Source organism: Pagrus pagrus (genome assembly GCF_965226575.1).
Source record: "Pagrus pagrus genome assembly, chromosome: 24".
Lineage (NCBI taxonomy): Eukaryota > Metazoa > Chordata > Actinopteri > Spariformes > Sparidae > Pagrus > Pagrus pagrus.
The window spans coordinates 9,336,356-9,358,153 of NC_140206.1; the positions used below are offsets into that span (position 1 = coordinate 9,336,356).

Sequence of the window (21,798 nt, forward strand, 5' to 3'; positions counted from 1 at the left end):
AAGAGGCTCTTTCTTTTTGATCATTTATTTAATTTGTATTTATTATTAATAATGATAATGAGCCATCTCAAGGTGGCGTCACATGTTTTATGTTGTACCACGTCACAAAGTGAGAAATGGACACAAAAATGTAATGCTCTCACAGTTTAAAAAGTAGATTTTCATTGATTCCATATCTCAATACTGCTGCGAAAACTTCTCGAACAAGCTATAAACTGATTACAGCAGATGTTCAAGACTACATTAGATACTTACTGTACATGTTAGAGCTCTGACTTGCTCAGACAGAGCAGCTTTCAAATTTGCAAAAACCCGTGCGACAGAGTTTAGTTGTTTGTGTGTTGGTTGGGGACACACTTGGAGTATAAATCAAGTGTTTTCAACGATTGCGCTGCAACCTTACTCCGGCCTCTGAGGAGGTGTTGACTACCAAATGACAAAGATGTTATGAGACAAGGACAGACATCATCAATCCTCCCCCTGACACTCCTGACGGCACAAAAATAAAACAAGACCTGACAATTTAAGAACACAATTTCCAATAAAAGTTTCAGCTCTAGACTCCCTCTGTCTTTATTTCTATGCTCTCTCTCTTTTGATAGGACCAAATCTTTACTTTTGCCTTATTTATAATTAGGTTTATTTTGTGTTATTTAGGTTATTATTCATGTAACATGGTGTTTATTTAATCTGTTCTTTTAATTCCTAATGTAGCCTACACACAGTTTTCTAATGGAAAAACTTCCACCATATTTCATATATTAATGATTACTGATAATCGATTGTTGAAGCAGCCAACTATCAATTAAAGAAATTGCTTGAAATGTGCATCCCTATTCAGAATAAATGGATATATTGACAGTAGCAGTAGTAGTAATACCAGTCCCAAATTGCTTGCCTGTCCCACAACCAAAATGTTGCAAACCCCTGACATAGAAGGGTAGAAGAGAAATAGATTATTGTGTGAAAAGGTCAGTTTGATACTAGAATGACTGATGGCATAATGATCTTCACTGTTGTAGGTCCAGACCTTAGCAACACAGTGCAGGCGTTGAGTTCTGCCCTCATGGACGCAGAGGTCAAAGTCTCCTTCTGCAGGGGAGGTGAAGGAGGGGTGCCACACCACCTCACAGTCCAATTCACTGTATGGTTCCACTGTGCCTGGGGAGGGACAGGGAGCGGTAGTTTTGTTGTGTCAGCTCTAATTCAAAAGGCAATTCTACTATTTAAAAATAACAATAAAGCCTCTTGTCAGACACAGTCTACCTGTAGCTGGTCGAACAGAGAACAGGATGCCACTCTCTGTCACTACCGGTCTCCATGTGAACTCTGCGGCCTGGTTACGCCTGTTTCCAAGGGTCACCGAGCCCCTGTATCCTGACTGGGCGAGCAGAGCGCGAGTGGGGCGGAGCACCAGCAGGGTGTCTGACAGCTCCAGAGCCAACGGGACGACCTGTGCCTGGACCCGTATCTGACCAGGGTGTTGCTGGTTCACTGTGTAGGATACAGGTCTGGAGGAAAGAATTGTGTTTGTATTGCTGCTGAACTCCAATATTTGATTTTCGTGTAATTAAAGCCCCACCGACCTATAGAAAGGACCCAGCTTGCTGCTTTGAAACATCAGGTTCAGGGTGTTGTGGGAGTGGGGTGGCAGGACGTGGGAGAGGGGTGAGGAGCCCTGCAGCTCAGGGCAGTCCACTTCCAGCTGCACCCAGACAAACACTGATAGGTGATTGATCAGCTGCAGCTTCTGGACACACACTGACTGCACACACACCTCGCCAAAGTCCAGTAACGCTGGACCTAATGAGGAAAGAGTAAGATTTTTACCTGGCTGTTCAACATCAAACAATTCCTCTGCCCCTTATTATAACCTGTAAATAATTTTGATGATTGATTATTCTCAGCAATCTTATTTGTAGGTAATTATTTTCCTTCTAAGTATACAGAGTATATTAGTATACTAGTATACAGAGAAAAAAGCAACACATAGAAACCTCTTGTTTTAATTCCTGTTTTGCTGTATTTCCGTTTATACTGAAGCTCAGTGAGTCTAGCACTTCTGAAATGAATCTCTAACCTATGTCAACTTGGCAGAGCTCCTGAGCTGTCAGAGTCCTGTTGCAGTCTGCCACCTCGTGGCCGGTGGATGGAACTGCATTTATTAGCTCTGACACCTGGAGAGCATGCGAGAGAAAAAAACAGAAACTTTCCCCTGAGTTCTGCAAATGTTAACAGATCTGTTACCATTTAAAGATGTTTTCTTTGGATCCTCTTTGATCTGACCTGACTGTTTCCCTGCTGGATGCTGGATGTCATGTCTTTGCTGTGTTTAGCTGCTGTGGAAGCACAGCTGTTGTTGGTCTCTGAGATCTCACAGCTCTCCAGGTCGCTGATGCGGAGTTTAGGGGGAACAAGCCCTTGAGAAGGAACAATCCCAATATCCACATCGTCCTCCTCCAATTTTTCCTGCTGTCTAGCAACAAAAAGGTAAAACTGCACCATTTACTGTACATATGTAAGACAAAAAAAGCTTGATATAGGAAGATATAAGAAAGCCTACTTCTCCTTGATCTTCTGCAGGCGTGTTTGTCTGAGCTGTTTGATGAAGTCTGCGTAAATCTGTAGATGCTGCTGTCTCTGGTGCTCCTCTTCCTCAGTGAAAGCGTAGCCTGTGTCCAGATAGTGGTAGCGGTGCACATCAGTGAAGATGGTCCTGAATGCCATAAAGATAGGAATGCTTCAGTAACAATAAAATGACAAAAATCAAAACATTTTGAGTGAAGATTGAAACATATGCTGATTGAAACATGCTGCATATGAGTGTTTCTTTGACCTCTACCTGTGTGCAGAGGCAGGTCTGGTGCTTGTGGCGTGGTCACTGGGAAAGGCCAGGAACTCCTCCCCCTCTGTGTTTGGACTCCTCTCCCCGCGATGTACGTGGAGTCGTGTTTTATCCGTGATGAAGGCGGCAGCTGGATTGATGCCTGTAAAGCAACCAAGGTACGTGTATCAAGATCATCTAATTCAAGGACGAGTCTGGTGATATTGAATTTTTTTTTTGTTTGTTTAAAAACAAAAGAAAAAAAAGAAACTGTGTGTATGTGAGTTGTTTTGAAAGCTTTGGGTTCAGCAGAAAGCAGTTCAGCTAAGAGCCACAGACAGGGTAGGGAAGACAAAGTATTGAGCGACAGACACATTGTTGGTGTGTTTGGTCTCACTGTGGCAGACAGCAGACAGATGTAGTGTGATGGTGTGAATGCTGCACAGCTGAAGCGCAGAAACATCTTTAGCTGTGTTGCCATCTGTCTGAAGAACATGACCTAAGACTTCAATCTTCTGATGCACCTGGAAGCTCCCTTGCTGCCTTGCAGTGAAAGACAAAACTACATCCTGGGGAAGGCAACAGAGAAAAACAGTTCCCACATTCACTGCTCTGCTTGGATTTATAAACAAGTAACTAAATCAAACACCAGCATTACCTGGCATTGCCCGGGGGAGATTGTGCCAATTGAGGGCTTGGCGGTGAAATGTGCTAACTTGGGGAAGCGGAAGTTGACGGGAAGCTGAGGGCAGATGTTCTTCAGGACACACAGTCGGTCCACACGTTGGCCTGTCACACAGGTGAGGAAATCGAATCTTTCAGAGGGACTAGGCACAAGAGACACAGGCAGTCCTGAGCCTGTCACTGCCAGCTCCACACTGCTGTTACCTATGAGACAGAGAGAAGACAGTTTCAACCAAATATCAAAGAATAATCTGCTCATAGAGTCCTACAAACTAAACTGCTGGCTTGTTCCCCTATTGTACTATGCGATGTGACATGAGTGTGTGTGTTTTTGTTACTACCATTATGATGGGTGAAGCCGTATCTGCTTCCAAGCGATTCAAACAGCAGGAACAGGCAGTAGTCTTGCCGGGTGGATGAGTGATCATGTTTCTTCCCTTCAGGTGTACTGAAAGACAGCCAGCGTTATTCTGTACTGGTAAGATTAATTTCCGGCCACGCCTACTCCGGCTCGATCATCTCCTCGTTAGTATAGTGGTGAGTATCCCCGCCTGTCACGCGGGAGACCGGGGTTCGATTCCCCGACGGGGAGTAGCACTTTTTTCCCATACTATCATATGTCACTACACAACAATTTTATGCAACATTTACATTTCTAAGTGGCAATTATTTTGATAAAATGTTAAGGCCATTGGGTACTCATAAAAAAATATTTTTTTTGTTTTCAGGCACATTCACAGACAATTTACCTCTTACACATGGGGCTGAAGTGTACTGCGACAATGGTTTTGTCATACGGTCCCAGCCAACCCTGTTTGGGATCACACACCAAGACCTGAGAGACGTCTTGAGTGTTCTGGCTGCACCTCTTCATTCTCTCCAGCAGGGCGGCGTCTGTTGTCTTCTGGAGATCTGTTCCCTACACAGCCAACACATTCAAAGCATTGTTGTTTCATTTTCAGTTCAGTACAACTAGCTTCTGGCTATGCATAGTGTCCCCGAGCGTGTCACTCACCACCTCAGTCCCAGCAGCAGTATCCTGGAGCAGACAGACCCAGTCACATGCTTGGGGTGCATTGTTTCTCAGAACAATATTCTCCACGCAGGATGTACCAAAGTATACAGGTCCAAACCACAGACAAGACAATGGAGCCCCCTGTGAAATGGCACAGCATCTTAATATGAACACAATTTAGAGGGAGAAAGCCATAAATCCACTTGAAGCACTGATTTACCTGCAAGTCAAAGACTTCAAGGTGCTGGTCCACAACCTCAGCCCTTATACTGAGAACTACAGCAGAGCAATTCTGCAGTTTCACCCTGGGACAAAGGGAGAGGGAGATTCAGGTGGGTTTTAGTGTAAATGACACAATGATTCACTCCTTAAATGACAAAATATCGTTAGCTAATTTAAATGTGAAACTTAGCATTTAGTGTCCTATCCCTTTAATACATGCTATCTGCGATCACAGATATCTGAAGACTTTCTTACAGAGCCTTCTCATCAATCAGCCTGGGCACATCTGTGCGCAGTTCCACTTTCAGCCACTGAGTGGCGCCAGCTGCTATGACTCCACTACAAGGTGACAGTCTGACTGATGGGTCTCCATTGTACTGCACCTGGAACAAACCTTCGGTGCACACACACAAACAGACACACACAACACTTATGTGTATTCACACCAAAACCTGCTTCATTTCAGAAAATATAATTTAAAAAAAGTAAAAAAATAAATAAAGAGGGAATCACATTGTTAGGCTTTAAATCAACAGCAGCAGCAGCAACGTAATTAATTTAATTTGATGGGTCATGGAGTCTGTGTTTTGGAAAATGAATGTCATACACATGTGAGCAACTTAGATACAGTATCTCCAGACACATTTGATTTACCTGGTGCTGATCCTTGATTGGTTATCTGGTGATGTTTGCTGATAATCTGACCGAAGGCAGCAACACAGCCAAAGTCTAATACTGAGTCCACTAGCAGGGAGCAAGCTCTGGGAAACCTAGAGGAGAGTTATGTGCATGGATGTTAGTATGTTTTTGGTCCTAAATAACTTTAATATGTTTCAGATGTTAATATATATGTCTAGCCTGCTTACCCCAGCAATGGGATTTCAATTGTCTCCACATCATCTACATAAATTAGGAGGCAGTCTCTGATCTCTTGGTCTTCCTCTGGAGTGAACTCCAGCAAGCCGCTTACAGACAGACCAGGAGCCACTACCTCAGCTGAGGTAAGGGGTGTGAACTTGAATAACTGCAGGAAAAAGGGAGAGAAAGAAGAAGAAGGTTAAAAAGAGATTAATCAAATGTTCAAAAAGAACTACTCTGGTGGTACCTTTTGATTAAAGTAGTAAACATTCAGGTAAAGACAGTTAAAGAGAGGGATATATGCATCTTACTATATAAAAGCTAGATAAGGCAGAGTGAGTTAATGGATGTGTTGTAAAAAGTAAGAGTAAAAGCAAAGATACTGTGTTAAAGTATTTCTTTGATAAAAGTGGAAGTCACCCATAACAAAAGCATTTAAGTAACATCTGATATAAAACTTACTTAAGTACCAAAGTAATTTATTGGCAATAAATGTACACAAGTATCAAAACTACAAGGAAAAGTACATTAAAGGCTACATATATATACTGTATACTAGAGTTTGGATCTGATTCAGCAGGCAACTTGCAATGTAACTAGTAACTAAAATGACCAAATAAATGTAGTGGAGAAAAAGTACAATATTTGCCTCAAAAATGTGGTGGACTGAAAGTATAAAGTAGCCGGAAATGGAAATATTCAAGTAAAGTACGAGTACCTCAAAAGTGTACTTAAATGTACTTAGTTACATCACCTCACAGCTATTTTGTGATGTGTATGTAGGTTTGCAGATCTATTAAAAGAAATGTTTATGTTGAAATAAAAAAACCTATACAAGTAGTTGTGTTAGCTATTTAATGTATATAGTAGAAGTATTAGCTAAGTAGCAAAAAAAGGAAATACTCAAGTAAAGTACAAGTACCTCAAAAGTGTACTTTAATGTACTTAGTTACATTCCATAACTTTTTAGATAGATAGATAGATAGATAGATTCGTCGAGTTAAACTAACGATAAAGTTAGCTTGCTAATGCTAACGACCTGATGTAATGTCATGCATGAGCTGTTAATTGCTAGCTTAACGAGCAATTAGCCAAATTCTTATTTAGCCCGCTATGGATGCGTCATTTTTTAAATTCTTTAATTTTGTATAGTTACTTTATTGAAAAACATGTTAGAGTATACCTTACCTTTAACGCAGGTCTCTCAAAAGTTATTTTCTTCGACGTTTTTCCAACATTTGCTGCAGTGACTTTAGTTTTGTAAACCTTCCCCACTTTCACATCTCTGAACTCGACAAACGGTGGGTCCACACGAACGCAGGTTGCAGCCATGTTATGACTTTATATTTACTACTTACTTACTGACAGACAACCCTCGCCACGGAGATATTTCCCCTTCTCTAACGTGCATGTAAAATAATGTATGGTGAAGTTATGTCGACTTGCTGACTCGCATACCTATAGTCAACTTCACCGTTGGTAGGCTGCAGACTAAACAGACGCTGTCAGCTCAGGTTGTTCCTAGGCGACGACTCCTGTGTGGGTGCACTCGTTGTACAAGCTCGGGCACTCCTGGTGGACGGTGTTGACAGTGGACAGTTAACCTTTACAGTCAGAAAAAACAAAATATTTTTAATTTGATATCCTTATACCATAAGTGACAAGAAAGACTGTCATTATTATTCAAAAAGCCGAGATGCTTTCTAAAAATAAGACGTTTATTTGTGTATCTCCGCTTCTTTCTCAGTAATTCGCTGCACAGATGATTAAATCAAACATCTCGATCTGGCATATTACTAAATTAAAGTTTTATTTGGGAACCACACTGCGTATTATCTATGTGCTGTGAAAATATAACATGATAAACACCTTTAATTACATACAAGTTATATGGGATTCCTTTCAGTTTCTAGCTCATTACTAGCAAATCATGATCATTTATCCACAAATCAAATCAAATAAACATTTGTACAACGTTAAATTATCAATAGGGTTGTGATTTATTTCAAAGGGAAAAGGATCTTCCTTCTTCGTGTTACAAAAATAACTGATCTTGTTAGCAACACTAACACAGTATCACATTAAAAAAAATGACAGTCCTTTAAAAAAAACAAGAATTTAACATAATTAAATCTATGTATGAAAGACAGATGTCTCACCCTCAGAACAAAAAGCAGATAAATCCAATTTTTTTTTATTTTACAAGGACTTTACATAACAGCACCAGGGCTCTCCCATATTTCATCATCATATATATTCGATACACATGTGATTTTATCTGTGGATGTTAAATCCAGGCTGTGACAGTCTTTGGCAGCCGTCTCTTCAGCATTTTGAACGAAATCCCCTGCAGCCTGCTCAGCCCTTGCTGCTGCGGATGCTTCTGAGCATACTTGATCACTCTGCAAACCCTGCTCCAGACAGTTTTGATCCACGACAACAGCTTTGCTTGTGTCTAAATCCTCCTGATTGCCAACTTGAGGCACAGCACTGTCTTTCTCTGATTGTTTTTCCTGCCTTTCTTCATGCTCTCCAGTTGGGGTGGCTGGTTTGGGTTTATCCTTCAACCCCTCCTGGTTCTGAGCTTTGCTCTCCAGGCCAAAGAAGTTGCTTCGGACAACGTAGCGCACACACTGCAGGAGGACGTTCCTCTCATGGCGGATATCTGGGGCCAGTAACTAAACAGAGTGAAAGAAATCAGAGAAGCACGTGAGGGCTGAGAACATTCTTGTAAATCACGCTTGCATGATCTCGGTTTTCTCCTTACCATCTCAAGCAGAGTGGGACGACGTGCCTGCGATCTATCTTGGTGTCCTCCTCTACCACCCCTTCCTCCCCTGCCTCCCCTTGCCCCTCTTCCTCTCCTGTTGTGAGGTGTGTGAACCACAGAGTCAGGCTGGGGGGCTCTGTGAGCTTCTGCACCCTGAGGAGAGGATTTCGGGGCACAAGAAGGTCCTCTGTCCTGGGAGTTTGATGGCACTGAGTTTAATAGGGCCTTGTTTTCTTGCACAAGGTCTTTGGCTCTCTGGATGGGTATGGCTGAAACAAACAGAAAAAAGGAAAATGAGAATACTGGATGTAAATGATGGAAAATGTCAGTTTTTTGGCTCTGTCATAATATTTTGTTTGTTAATATATGCGTCTGTATGTATCTTGTGTATATTTCTGCCAAACATGATATGAACTCACCCTCTGGTTCATCACTTTCACTCTCGCTCATGGAGCCGTAGTTGGCCACCAGCGAGCCCAGAGCCGAGCTCATCTGTTTAGGAGCCACGACCAGGCCGCCGGTTCTGGACTCAGCAGCTGGGTCCTCTCTGTCAGAATCTGGAAGCACATGACAAATACCGTCAGGTGATTGTTTACGGTCTTGTTTGAATACCGAGTCCTGCCCACGTCAGACGAGCCACTCACCATGGTCGCTGCTGGCCAGCGCTCCCAGTGGATCCACGTCCCTGGAGCGCTGGGTTAGGGGTGTCTCTGTAGCACTGCTGTCCGATGGGTGGGGGCCTTGAGGATGTCGCCCATGAAACCCTCTGTTGCCCCAGCCGCGACCTCGACCCCGTCCTCTTCCTCTGCCTCTCATTCGTCTGTGAATAAAATATTAAAGTTTGAATTTAGATTCAAGCTCAGGCCTCATGTCATAGCAAAAGTGCAAATATACTTTTGTGTTTGGATGTAATAAAAGAGAAAACACGATTTACCCAAACTGTGCTGTCTCCAGAACGGCTCCTGTCTCCTCCCGCACCTCCATCACCTTTCTCTTCTTTTCGATATTCTGAAGGGTTGGAAAGTTTCTACAAAAACAAATTAAAGGTCACATATTATGCTCACGTTTAGGTTCATGCTTTCATTTTGGGTATCTACTGAAATATGTTTACTGACTTGCGCCTCTCCTCTCTCCATTTTGCAATCTCGTCTGGTGTGTCCAGCTTGATTCGTTTAGCTCCTGATGCATGGTTCTGCAATCAGGAGGAAAGAAACACTGACGTTAACAAAAATAAACAACGGGAATCTAAGTTCATTATACACAGCAAGTTGTTTGACCTACATTTTTCCAGTGGATGCTGACTATTTTTTCATGAGCCATGAAGCTGCAGTCGGGCACAGAACACTACCAAAGAAATGTGACGGAGGCGGTCAGTAAAATGTGAGCACAGATTTCCACAAATGAGATGAAATAAAGTGAAATATACAGCGTCAAATCAGATTAAATTACCTTGACGTGTTGAGAGATGTGTTCATCGTACTTCTCCTGGTTTTTGAAGCCCCGGTCACAGGTGTCGCAAAAATGGGAAAACTCTGGTTCCTTCTTATTTTTCTGCTGTGGGACAGAAACACATCAGTTCACATCATGTAACCGTGTGAATTCTGCTGCCACATAAAAAACACCATTAAAGTCACGATCATGATTTAAGTGGTAATGATCCAACCTTCTTCCCGTGGTTGTTGGGGGGTCCATGATTCTGTCTTCCGCCCCGATGTCCACCTTGATGCCACTCATGACCAAAGTTTTGACCTGAAGACAAGACTTGAAGTTAGAGGAATGACAACACACGCACATCGATATTTAAATCTCAAAAAATTCACAATGTTTTCTGTATAACACTTAAAGGGGCGTTTCACCAATTCTACGGACCAAGTCGACTTAACTCGTCATGAGGAGTACTATTCAGCCTGTAAACACAGTCATGTTTATCCTCTGTGGCTCCAGACAAACCTGAGAAAGTCTGAGAAAGTAACCCTGATGATGTCATAGTGATGTCATTTGGGTTATTTCAGCTCAGGCTTGTAGACTGCCACTTTTAAACAGGAAGCCCTCAGTTACTAACTAAAGGTGTCGAGTTTGAAAGACATGGGCATCTTCCAGCTGGGTCTAACCTTATATGCTATAGGTGGCATTATGGGAAATGTAGGATCCGGTGCTTTTGGACCCTGACCATAGTAGAGACTATTGTTTTGGGTGTTTTTTAATACTATTAAAAGTACTTTATAGTAGCTTACCGTATGGACGTTTAGGTCCATAGTTTCCACGGCCTGACTGGAAACCAAACCCTGCCGCTGCCCCGTGATGCCATCCCGCCTGGCCGCTGTGGTCCCAGCTGGGCTCCGACGGCGTCTCGGACCAGCTCCACATGCTTGGGTGGAAGTTGCTGGAGCGGGGCTGCTGTTGGTACTGAAAGGACTGGATCGTGTTTGGAGCGAGACCGCCGAAGTCCGGCGGAGGATAGTGTCCTGGTTCATTCATGCTGCACGTCCGAAGTCTTCCTGCACGTCGACAGGGAAGTGTATTTGAAGTAAATGTGTTTCCCACCACCACGCAGCTCTCACATGTACATGTTTTGCTCTAGTTTGTACGCAGGTTCGTCACTTCCGCGAGAACCGGAAGTACACGGAACATTTGAGCAGAGATAAAATACATTTTCTTAACCATAGCTAGCATTTTATAATAACAATGTTTTGTGTACATTTTTATACGTTAAATTAAACAGTAACTTTGTCTTATCTACGATTTTATTTAATGTATTTTCTTTAAACCGGCATTTTTGCCAACTTCTCGCGAGGTTTGAGGTGACAATCCTCTTGGGTTGCCAGGTTGGGAAGCGGAAAACAGCGTATAATTTGTGTTCTACTTTTAAAGAAATGTGGATAAAGTTGCAGGATGTTCAATAAGCTTAGAAATATATTAACACCTGATAACATCTTTATGTCGGGAAAAAAAAGCGCCAGAAAGCTGTGTCGAGCGTTTTTTTCATACGCCAACTCCTTTTTTATTTATTTTTTGAGAAATTAAACGTAATTACGCACTGTTAAACAAACATCTTATGACGTAAATGACACAAAGATTATATTAAAAATTCTTAAAATCAAATCATGTTTGTAATGTGTTTAAAATCTGCTAAAATATCAATAAAATCACACTATCACGTCTGGTAGGGGGTGATATCGACTCACCGGAACTGGCAACCCAGCAGTTTCCTGTTGCTCGCTCTCCCCGCGTGTGCTTCAGCCACAGTCGGAGCAGCAGCGTGGTGACTACCAGAAAAACCTGACGGCTCTCAATCAGAGAGCGTACAAACTCTATAAAGTGACTGACCGGCGGCCAAAATGCTGGTGTTGTTTGAGACCGCCGCTGGATATGCCATATTCAAGGTATGTGCTTCTTTTATTTCCTGTCATTTAAAGAAATAGCGGCAAATACGCGTCATTACCCGAGTTAGCTTAGGTTAGCTACGCAGCTAGTAACTCACAGCGCACGCTGGTTCGGTTTTAGCAGACAGTGAAGACAACTATTAATGTAATCTTTTAATTTATCCTCAATTATGTGAATGTGTGCGTGTAAGGTCTGTACCTGTGCACGAGTGTCATTGCTGATGCACGAGCTAACACTAAGTTAGCTAGCAGCTGAAAGGCCTCGTAACCACGTGTGCATGTGGAGGCTGACTTCAGTGCATGTCGCTACTTCTCATAAAGCGACATTAACGTGCACAATGTAAATGAAGCAAACGACGATGATATGTAATGATCAGCATTACAAGATTGTGGCGTTAACCACCTATTTTAAGGGTAATTTACATTAAAGTGTTTCATTTACACGTGCAGCCCGTCATTGCTGATTAAAATCTATTTAAAAAGATGACAATTAACTTTAAGTGTCTTTTTATATTTCAGGTCCTCGATGAATCCAAACTGCAAAAAGTGGACAGCTTGTATAAGGAGTTTGAAACTCCTGAAAAGGCGAATAAAGTGTAAGTGTCGATGCAACATTCATCTGCCCAGAGCAGCTTGTGTTACAGACTCAAGTAGACGGTTGTCATTGATTGATAAAGTTGAAGTTTCACCTAAATGTTTTTTTGCTTTCCCTCTTCAGTGTGAAACTGAAGCACTTTGAGAAGTTCCAGGACACAACAGAGGCCTTGGCAGGTAATGACACCTGTTTGTGCACTCTTGTACACCTGAGATCTGTGGTCTGTGATGCATTTCTGTGTCTGATTTAAACATGAGGCATTTCACAGTATACGTCACTACCGCTGAGACCACTTCGTGACACGTTAGCAGCTAGTTTAGATGGTGAAGAGAGGTAGTTAGTCCTCTGTTTTAGATGTTCCCCTCAAGTACAATAGTTTGACTGTTTTCTGTTTTTCAGCTGCCACTGCCCTTGTCGAGGGAAAAATTGGCAAGAGCTTGAAGAAAGTCCTGAAGAAGGTTGTTGCCAAGGAGGCCCATGAGCAGCTGGCCATCAGTGATGTGAAGCTGGGCGGTGTTATTAAAGTAAGTGACCCGACAATCTGTTACACTCACTCAAGTATTCACTAGCTCAGAGTTGGGTCCCTAACCAGTTTTGGTGTTTTTCAGGAAAAGCTGGACCTGAGCTGTGTCCACAGCCCAGCCGTGGCTGAACTGATGAGATGCATCAGGAGCCAGATGGAGGCCCTGATCACTGGACTTCCTCCAAGAGAGATCAGTGCCATGTCTCTGGGGTTGGCTCACAGGTAAATGCAGCACAGTCAGTGTTTTGTTAAAAGCGACTGCTGCCTATGATTACACTTGCTGTCTGAAACTTCCTGTTGATTTTCCTCAGCATTCGTCACTACCACTGAGGCAGCAGTCTCTCTTAAGGCATACTACACTCAAAAATAGTTTGGAGTGTGATGTAACTCACTAATAAACCTTATTTTCTGTGTTCTCCAGTTTATCCCGTTACAAGCTGAAGTTCAGTCCGGACAAAGTCGACACTATGATCGTGCAAGCCATATGTAAGTTGTTTTTGTGTGTGCGTAATGTAACAAAGGCGCTACACTATTTATGGATGGGTAGGGCTGCAACTTATTTTAATTATTAAGCAATGACTGACTGACTTTTCATTGTCTCTTCAGCTCTGTTAGATGACCTGGATAAGGAGCTTAACAACTACATTATGCGATGCAGGGAGTGGTACGGCTGGCACTTTCCCGAGCTGGGAAAAATCGTCACCGACAACTTGGCCTACTGCAAATCTGTCCGCAAAATTGGTAAAAATAATCTGCATTTGTGTCCCTTTTTTAAAAACTAGTTCACATAATGTTCCATAGTTGCAGCTTTAAATTTACATGCATTAAAGTAACAGTGACAGTATTCCTAAGTGGCTAAATGTCTCTGTGGGTCTAAAGGTGATCGCACAAACGTGGCCGGCTCCGATCTGTCAGACCTCCTCCCTGAGGAAATCGAGGCCGAGGTTAAACTGGCTGCTGAGATCTCCATGGGAACAGAGGTGTCGGAACAGGACATCGGCAACATCAGGCACCTGTGTGATCAGGTATGTTTTATTCGTCCTTAAGAATCTGAGAGCTTGAGTGACAGTGGTGATGATGACGACTTTTGTCTTTTTCCTGAAACAAATTATGTGGGTTTTCAGTCACTACCTCATCTGAACTGTCACATTTCAAGACTCCTGCTCTGAATATAAACGTACAGGAAGGGAATCAAACCATATTCTCATCATTTGTCTAAATCTTCTCTTTGCTGCAGGTGATTGAGATTACAGATTACCGCACTCAGCTGTACGACTACCTGAAGAACCGAATGATGGCGATCGCCCCCAACCTGACAGTCATGGTGGGCGAGCTGGTCGGCGCCCGTCTCATCTCACATGCAGGTATGTGTCTGAAAAGGGAACTGTGTAAAAACCAGCCAAGCGGTGATGATGACGACATTACGTCACTTTCCTGAAATTGCCTGATGCTTTTAAGTCACTACCTCATCTGAGCTTGCTTAAAGAGAACATTTGGCAGGCACTGGGGAGAGCATCGTATTTACTTGTCTTTGTTGTGTTTAAGGTTCCCTTCTGAATCTGGCAAAGCATCCAGCGTCCACAGTGCAGATCCTTGGCGCAGAGAAGGCTCTGTTTAGAGCCCTGAAGACCCGCAAAGACACGCCCAAGTACGGCCTCATCTACCACGCCTCCCTAGTGGGTCAGACCACTGCCAAGAATAAGGGCAAGGTATGTTTAGAAGCTGTAACTGGACCGGTTTATGATCATCAGTCTGATTGGTAGAAGATAAACATGGGCTATTTATTTTTCTGTCCAGATCTCTAGAATGCTGGCTGCTAAAGCAGCGCTGGCTATTCGCTATGACGCCCTGGGAGAGGACACAAATGCAGAAATGGGAGCAGAGAACCGTGCCAAGTTGGAGGCAAGGTTGCGCCAGCTTGAGGAGAGAGGAGTAAGTACCACTTTGACTGAAGGATATTAATCATGAATGTCATATGTAGTAACTATGAGCTCTCTGCTGGTCATCTGATCGTGTTTGTATTTTTCATTCTCAGATCCGCAGAATCAGTGGAACAGGCAAAGCGATGGCAAAGGCAGACAAATACCAGCACAAGAGGTGAAGAGTCACAACCTGCTCTTTTCCAAAGATGAAATAATTCCTCATGTAAATAGGATATCTGTTAAATGCCTACTTTTTTTCTCCACAGTGAAGTGAGAATGTACGATCCATCCGGCGACTCTACAATTCCCTCCACCTCAAAGAAGAGGAAGTTTGAGGAGATGGAGGAGGAGGAGGAGGAGGAGGCTGCTGAGGAGCCAGAAACACCAGTAGTGAAAGCCAAGAAGCCCAAAAAAGAAGCAGTACCAGAAGGTGGGTGGAGTGGGAATGAGACGAATCTTGTGGTGTGTCAACAAGTGTTCATGACGCTCAAGGGTTTTTTGTGTGCATGTTTTGTTGTAGAAGAAGAAGCGGAAGAAGAGGAGACCCCAAAGAAAAAGAAGAAGAAAAAGAAGGATAAGAAGGCAGAGGCTGAAGCCGAGGAACCAAAAGAGGAGGAGGAAGAAGTAGCTGTAACAGAGGTAGGATTATGTTTTATAAACTTGATCCTGAGACTTGAGACGATTCATGATTTGTTTCCCAGTGTTGAAAATTTGTTGTGCTAACTTGACTTATGTTCTTTCTGCAGTCAACGGAAAAGAAGAAAAAGAAGAAGAAAAAGAAAGCCAAGGAGGAAGAAGATGATGAATGAGACAGTGGAGAGTGTATATATGTTCTGTTCTAGTTTTTTATGTCATTTTAGTTTTGTGTCATACATTTATATCTAATCAGGGCAATACTGTATCGAGTGCCTGTTTCAGGACATCAGAAAGAGTTCATGTTGAAGAACAAAACGGTGGAATCCACTTTTATAGCTTTGAGTAAGCTGTGGTTTGAAATCTCACCATGTATTTCCATACTTAAGATGAGTGAATAATGTAAATTTTTATTTTATTTTTTAAATGATGTGTACTAAGTTTGTAATCTACCATCATCAGTTTTATTTGTGAACACATCTGTATCCAATTCAGCACAGAGGAACGAGTTGAGATTCCCCAGTTCTCTTTATTATTGTCCTAGACTGAACATCCGCCCTGGTGAAATAAACATTTTTTGTTGTAATGATGTGTCTTGGTTTTATTTGCTTGGTCAGTATAAAAATGTAGAGTACATTTATTCGATTATTCAATGTTATTACATTTATTAAAGGATAACTGCACCACTTTAACAGTTTAAAGTGTGTTTACAGGTCCTGGAGTATTAATGTGAAAAAAGAAGCATAAAGTCTTGTGTGACTCCAGAGAAAGCTGCATATAATCTGACAGATTGCCTCCAGTGATGTCATTTAGTGGCTTAGTTGCATTGTGGGTAGTGTAGGCAACATTTTTTTTAAGCAATACGCTGATTTAGCAATGCATGCTAAAAACTGTTGGACTCATTATGGACAGTTTGAAAACAAATGATCAAAATTGATAAGAGTTGAACCTGAGATGTTGCCAAGATATTTCACACATTCTACTTCCTCTTCAACCATGGTGCCTACATTACCCAAAATGCTTGACCACTGAGTGACATCAGTTGAGGCAATTTTTTAGTTTATATCCAGTATTTGTTACCAAATGTAGTTTTTATTTCACTGTCTGGGTTTAATTCAGTTCAAAGATGAATCAGTGTTACAGATGCTTCACTGCACTCAGAATAAGATTATATATCTTTGGAAAGATCAATAATTCTGTCTTCCTCTTGAGATGAACTTGTAAGGGGAGCATGCCTATGTTCCCACAGCCCTATGCTCCTACCCTAACCACTTTCCTAATGCTAACCTCTTCCCCTTCCCTAACCCAAAAAGTGTGGGAACATAGGGCTGTGGGAACATAGGCATGACCCCCTTGTCAGCATCATTAGCTTATTGTGGCTAATGTTAGCTAACTTTGGATATGCTTTGTGGAGCTGTCATTACTGGAGTCTGTTTACAGTGAATGAATAGAAACGCAGTGTGCCATTATCCCGCACAGCCACTTGTGTCAACAGTAGTCGCTGTTTGGCAAATAACAGCTACAGGCACGGCGAGTTACTCCGGCCAGGCATTACTAGCGGAGCACAGATCCGCATCATCGATCGTCTGCATCTGTGCTCTGCTGAAGCGCCTTACGTTCGCACCACATGGCACGACTGCATGAGAGTCAGATGTGTTATGAAGGACCAGATTAACTATTGACCCATATCTTATATTCTTATAGCTAGTGTTGTTTAAGAGACATATATAATTAAACATGTCGCAGTTACAAGCGAGGTTCTTCACGGAGAACAAACGGTGAGTGGTGATTTCTTTTAAGGACACATTAAAAAACTAAAAAAAAAAAAGACAAGATGGCTAGCGAGCTGGCTAACTAGCTGTAACTTGCAGTAAACACTGCGACATCATTGTTTAACACTACTCGGCTTTAAACCTGTGAATGTGCACTATTAATGTTTGCTTAGCCTCGTATTAGCCTTTAACAGTTCGTGGCCAATGTTTTAGCTCGCTAAGCTAATGCTAACAACCATAAGATATGAGAAATCTAGGTGCTGTATCGTGTTTCACTCTCTCCTCCATATTTGCAGCCATATACATTAACCTACATGACAGATTAATCCATTTAGTGTCAGATATGTTTGTCTGGATTTGATGGTTGTATCTAACAGCTTTCTGTTTGTAGGTATGTTGTAGATGATGTCCCATTCTCCATCCCTGCTGGAGCTGAAGTGCAGGACCTCAGCAATGTCATCAACAAGCTACTGGAGGCTAAAAATGGTAAAGAAACACACTTTACTTACACATTTGCAAGTGTGTTTGACTTTTTCTGGCACACAGTTGCCCGGCTGAGTGTCCACTTGCAGCAGGGTTGTTTAAAACTATGACTAATTGTCTTTCTGTAGCATATTGTGAAAGAAATGATGTCAGGTTTTATATGGGTGCGTATATCTACATAAATTATATGAGATCGTTCACAAAATCTCAGTGCTTGATCAAAAATACTTGTAATGTCTTGAATTCATATGTTGTTTTGTTTCTACAGCGTCTCACACCAAAGTGGAGTTCGACTTCCTGGTCCGGGGTCAGTTCCTGCGAACGTCTCTGTCCTCTCACATGGACACAGAAGGCATATCGACGGTAAGACCAGCCTCACCGCTAAAACCTCACTAGATTTGTTTAGTTTCTGTTGCAATGCCATTCCATTTATATTTCCGGGAACAGGGACGGGATCGGCTGGGAACACATAGTTTGATATTCATGCATCAGTGTTTGTGTGTCTGTTTCAGGAAGACGTGGTGGAGATTGAGTACGTAGAGCGGATCACAGCACCAGAGCCAGAGGAGTGTATGATGCACGATGACTGGATCAGCTCCGTAGATGCAGATGCTGAATGGTAAGGAGACATACACCAGACCCCAGACTAGAAATACCAGGTTTTTCATCAGCATTTCTCTGGTATCACACAACACAAATTTAGTTTTTGTGGATAATATTTTATTTAGATTTCTTACATAATTAAAGTAGAACAAGGTGAGATAACAGTAAGGCAACATGAGAACAAATTTTATAAAGAGGGAGAGGAGGATTTTTACAGGACTGTTGTTTAAGACTGCATTACTACTTGTCTGTAGTGTGAATATATTTGTGCTTGAAATCTTCTGTAATCTCCACATTTTTCCAGGATCCTAACGGGGTCATACGACAAGACGGCCAGGATCTGGTCCGCGGAGGGCAAGGCGGTGATGACGGTGGCCGGACACACAGATGTGGTGAAAGATGTAGCCTGGGTCAAAAGAGGTGAGCAGGACGGCGATGCCAGACATCCACTCTGCTGGCTAAATTATGACAAACCCTTCTTAAAACATCTGTGGTGTTTTTTCATGCAGACGGTCTGACCTCTCTGCTTCTGACGGCCTCTCTGGACCAAACCGTCCTGCTGTGGGAGTGGAACTCTGAGAGGAACAAGGTGAAAGCCAGACACTGCTGTCGGGGGCACACGGGGAGCGTTGACACCGTCGCCACAGACCCCACCGGCTCGAAGGTAAAGAGGGAAGAAAAGTGGATGAGAAGAAGTAGGAATGATCAGGATTGAGTATTCAAAGTGTTTGTGTTGCTCCCTCACAGTTCTGCAGCGGCTCCTGGGACAAAATGTTGAAGATCTGGTCAGCAGGTAGGTTGCAAGAAAGATTGATTGAAGCTTTACCGAATATAAGGCAAATCTCTGCCAAGCTACAACCTTTTTCCTGCGCTGTCAGTGCCCACAGACGAGGCCGACGAGGTTGAAGAACCTGCCGACAGACCGAGGAAGAAACAGAAGACTCAGCAGCTGGGCCTGACCAGGGTGAGTCGTCTATAAGGTTTGATAATATGGAAACCGATGCTCAAGTTCGCATGTTCGATGAATGTGAGGGTTCACATGTTCTCACGCTGACACAGACTCCCCTGATGACGTTATCCGGACACAATGAGGCAGTGTCGTCCGTCCTGTGGTGCGACAGCGAGGAGGTTTGCAGTGCATCGTGGGACCACACCATCCGCATGTGGGACGTCGAGACAGGCGGGATGAAGACTACGCTGGTGAGAAAAACACTGTGCCCTGGCTTTTGGCTCTCAGGCTACAGGTGGAGTTTGTAACTGCAGGCATTTTTTTAAAGTTTTCAGATATAAAAATTGTAATAATAATAAAGCCCAGTACTGTACTGTGCTGCAAACACAATATAAAACACCTGGACACCTGTATATTTGGTATTTTCTACAGTAACCTGATGTTTTTTGTCCTCTCCACAGACGGGCAGCAAAGTGTTTAACTGTATTTCCTACTCGCCTCTGTGTCGACGGCTGGCCTCGGGCAGCACCGACAGACACATCAGACTGTGGGACCCTCGCACCAAAGGTACCAGTGATCTCTAAACGCCGCCGCTGTCTCTCAGTACAATCCTAGCTGTTTTAGCGGCGGCGTTTTATTTTCGCCCCCTGTGAGCACTTCCTCACTCTTCCTCTTCACGGCTCTAAACGCCTCTTCTCCTCTCCAGACGGGTCGCTGGTGCTGCTGTCTCTGACCTCCCACACTGGCTGGGTCACCGCAGTGAAGTGGGCACCGTCACATGAGCACCAGCTGGTCTCGGGTTCCCTCGACAACCTGGTCAAGCTGTGGGACACCAGAAGGTCTGTACAGCACTTAGTTTAGAGCGTGTACCTCAGAAGGCGGTAACATGCACCCATTGGGACTTAAAGGATCTTTTATGTGTTTGTCCGTCTTCTGTTCCTTTCCAACTTCCCTCTCTGTGGCACAAGCCCATTAGCTCCTACTCAGTACATCAAACTTTAGAAATTTGGTTTCAAAACAGGAGGATTAGATCCCGGTTCTTCTGTACTTTTACAGAAAATTTAGACTGAGCATCAACAAGGTCAGTATTTAAGTATGAGAGGTCACCGGGACATCCTGTTCCTTCCTCACGCCTGGAAATAAAAAGCTTTCTCCCGGCGACGGCTCCGTTTGGAGCAAGCTTCCTGTCTTTGTCAGAATAAAATACTGGGTCAGTTATATAGAGCTGGGAGCTATTTCTTCAGCCTACGCCCACTCTTTGGTTGGTGCTGTTTGTCTCTTATCTTCTTCACTCTTTGTGTAATAAACCTCTATATTAACCAGCTTAAGTGAATGACGTTAACATGCGTTTCTTTCATGTGTCACAGCTTTAAGGCTCCTCTGTATGACCTGGCAGCCCATGAAGACAAAGTGTTTTGTGTGGACTGGACAGAAAGTGGGGTAAGACTGTTTTCCAAAAATATAATCCCAAAGCAAAGAACAATCGGTGCCTGATCCAGTGGGAAATTAATGTCAGCAATACATAAAAATCTCCTGTTTTCTTCTTCTGTTTCTATTTTCAGCTCATGTTGAGCGGAGGTGCAGATAACAAGCTGTACACCTACAGACACTCAGCCTGTCAGACGGATGCGGGGGCGTAGACTCTGCACAGATCCAGCTCATCCATCACAAAACACACACAGAATGGACAGACATATATATAAAAATATATATAAACAACATAAACATCACTGTTGTGACAGGCGGACAAAAGCAGCAGTGGTTTTGAACTTTCCTCACCTCGTTCGTTGCTGTTGTGGTTATTTTTAACCCTCCTTCAATTTTTACACATATTTTCTTATGCCTTCGTTTTCCTGTAACCCGAGAAAAGTATAAATTAATTTTGTCTCCGAAAATGTCTCTTGTATTTATTGTTTCATTGATATTAGAGTTGTGATATGCCGATGTATGATGGTGGTGATTAAGACTATTTATGATTCAAGCAACAAATCAGTGACTGCGATTATGTTGGGAAATTTCCATTATATTGTTGTAAGTTATGGTCTGGTATATTTCATATTTTTGAAGCACGTTATGAACTTCCTCATGTTTTAGCGAGCAAAAGAAAAGAAAAACCTGTTTGAAGGAAACTGGAAACTTTCCTCCTCAGACTGGTTTGACCAGAGAGGGGTTAGCATGATGAGCTCTCACTCTGGTTGTTTTATTACAATACAATTTCAAAGTGGGAAGAACAGTAGGGATTGACTGGTATGTAACAGGGCTAGTGCTGATTATTAATAATCAAGGAGACTGATATCTGATATCAAAATATATGTGTCAAAATTTAGAATAACCATGCATTTTTGATTATATGTACCTGACAAAAAAAATCACATAAAAATTACCATGGTAAATAAACTTTATGAGATAAAGTCATACACATGAGATAAAAAGTCTAAATTAAGAGATTCAGAAGTAATGATTATCAGATTAAGTTGAAATTATGGGGAAAAAGTGACAAGAATGAGATCAAAAGTCAACAGAAATGTTTTCTGTCTCATAATTTCGACCCTTAAAATAACA

At 42.6% G+C, this 21,798-nt stretch overlaps 4 protein-coding genes across 6 annotated transcripts in view; 2 read left to right on the forward strand and 2 right to left on the reverse strand.

Moving 5' to 3' along the window:
• LOC311252995 (cilia- and flagella-associated protein 47-like) overlaps nt 1-7,114 on the reverse strand; it is a 43,794-nt gene extending 36,680 nt beyond the window's left edge. For both annotated transcript variants that reach the window (XM_084346663.1, XM_084346664.1), the window contains exons 1-17: nt 6,792-7,114; nt 5,612-5,769; nt 5,400-5,515; nt 5,001-5,139; nt 4,744-4,828; nt 4,524-4,664; nt 4,258-4,427; nt 3,850-3,956; nt 3,483-3,712; nt 3,222-3,393; nt 2,843-2,987; nt 2,564-2,716; nt 2,287-2,476; nt 2,081-2,177; nt 1,587-1,803; nt 1,267-1,511; nt 1,031-1,161 (exon numbers count right to left, since the gene is read on the reverse strand). In XM_084346663.1, the coding sequence (XP_084202789.1) occupies nt 1,031-1,161; nt 1,267-1,511; nt 1,587-1,803; nt 2,081-2,177; nt 2,287-2,476; nt 2,564-2,716; nt 2,843-2,987; nt 3,222-3,393; nt 3,483-3,712; nt 3,850-3,956; nt 4,258-4,427; nt 4,524-4,664; nt 4,744-4,828; nt 5,001-5,139; nt 5,400-5,515; nt 5,612-5,769; nt 6,792-6,935 (2,640 nt within the window). In that variant the 5' untranslated portion in view covers nt 6,936-7,114. The remainder of the gene's footprint in view (nt 1-1,030; nt 1,162-1,266; nt 1,512-1,586; nt 1,804-2,080; nt 2,178-2,286; nt 2,477-2,563; nt 2,717-2,842; nt 2,988-3,221; nt 3,394-3,482; nt 3,713-3,849; nt 3,957-4,257; nt 4,428-4,523; nt 4,665-4,743; nt 4,829-5,000; nt 5,140-5,399; nt 5,516-5,611; nt 5,770-6,791) is intronic.
• Nucleotides 7,115-7,578: 464 nt separating this feature from the next.
• nufip1 (nuclear FMR1 interacting protein 1) lies at nt 7,579-10,964 on the reverse strand. Of its 2 annotated transcripts, none has more exons than XM_084346688.1 (10): nt 10,608-10,964; nt 10,037-10,122; nt 9,823-9,924; nt 9,655-9,717; nt 9,489-9,565; nt 9,308-9,400; nt 9,018-9,193; nt 8,793-8,930; nt 8,371-8,642; nt 7,579-8,281 (listed from the first exon to the last, which is right to left on the reverse strand). In XM_084346688.1, the coding sequence occupies exons 1-10, from the start codon at nt 10,849-10,851 to the stop codon at nt 7,814-7,816; spliced, it is 1,719 nt and encodes a 572-aa protein (XP_084202814.1). In that variant the 5' UTR covers nt 10,852-10,964; the 3' UTR covers nt 7,579-7,813. The 2 variants fall into 2 exon arrangements, with proteins under 2 accessions (XP_084202814.1, XP_084202813.1); XM_084346687.1 differs by having other exon boundaries at nt 9,823-9,927.
• Nucleotides 10,965-11,603: 639 nt separating this feature from the next.
• Nucleotides 11,604-16,015, forward strand: nop58 (NOP58 ribonucleoprotein homolog (yeast)). The gene is made up of 15 exons (XM_084346831.1): nt 11,604-11,756; nt 12,276-12,352; nt 12,475-12,527; nt 12,751-12,875; nt 12,960-13,096; nt 13,296-13,360; nt 13,481-13,615; nt 13,754-13,899; nt 14,112-14,238; nt 14,420-14,583; nt 14,672-14,806; nt 14,910-14,971; nt 15,063-15,226; nt 15,317-15,435; nt 15,543-16,015. Exons 1-15 carry the CDS (start codon nt 11,712-11,714, stop codon nt 15,603-15,605), a joined length of 1,617 nt encoding a protein of 538 aa, XP_084202957.1. The 5' UTR covers nt 11,604-11,711; the 3' UTR covers nt 15,606-16,015.
• Nucleotides 16,016-17,012: 997 nt separating this feature from the next.
• wdr12 (WD repeat domain 12) lies at nt 17,013-21,143 on the forward strand. Its single transcript, XM_084347098.1, has 13 exons — nt 17,013-17,207; nt 17,593-17,687; nt 17,953-18,047; nt 18,197-18,303; nt 18,592-18,707; nt 18,797-18,951; nt 19,035-19,080; nt 19,166-19,251; nt 19,347-19,487; nt 19,698-19,803; nt 19,943-20,075; nt 20,604-20,676; nt 20,799-21,143. The coding sequence occupies exons 1-13, from the start codon at nt 17,167-17,169 to the stop codon at nt 20,874-20,876; spliced, it is 1,272 nt and encodes a 423-aa protein (XP_084203224.1). The 5' UTR covers nt 17,013-17,166; the 3' UTR covers nt 20,877-21,143.
• Nucleotides 21,144-21,798: the final 655 nt, after the last annotated feature.

Bases quoted from the DNA above. Each gene is read 5' to 3' on its own strand.
- wdr12 (XM_084347098.1), top strand. From the start codon at position 17,167: ATGTCGCAGTTACAAGCGAGGTTCTTCACGGAGAACAAACG. The intron at 17,208-17,592 runs GTGAGTGGTGAT...TTCTGTTTGTAG, and splicing joins TTCTTCACGGAGAACAAACG to GTATGTTGTAGATGATGTCC. The intron at 18,708-18,796 runs GTGAGCAGGACG...TTTTTCATGCAG, and splicing joins TGTAGCCTGGGTCAAAAGAG to ACGGTCTGACCTCTCTGCTT.
- nufip1 (XM_084346687.1), bottom strand. From the start codon at position 10,851: ATGAATGAACCAGGACACTATCCTCCGCCGGACTTCGGCGGTCTCGCT. The intron at 8,931-9,017 runs GTGAGTGGCTCG...ATGTGCTTCCAG, and splicing joins GCTGGCCAGCAGCGACCATG to ATTCTGACAGAGAGGACCCA. The intron at 8,643-8,792 runs GTGAGTTCATAT...TGTTTGTTTCAG, and splicing joins TGAAAGTGATGAACCAGAGG to CCATACCCATCCAGAGAGCC.
- nop58 (XM_084346831.1), top strand. From the start codon at position 11,712: ATGCTGGTGTTGTTTGAGACCGCCGCTGGATATGCCATATTCAAG. The intron at 13,097-13,295 runs GTAAATGCAGCA...TGTGTTCTCCAG, and splicing joins TCTCTGGGGTTGGCTCACAG to TTTATCCCGTTACAAGCTGA. The intron at 13,900-14,111 runs GTATGTTTTATT...TCTTTGCTGCAG, and splicing joins TCAGGCACCTGTGTGATCAG to GTGATTGAGATTACAGATTA.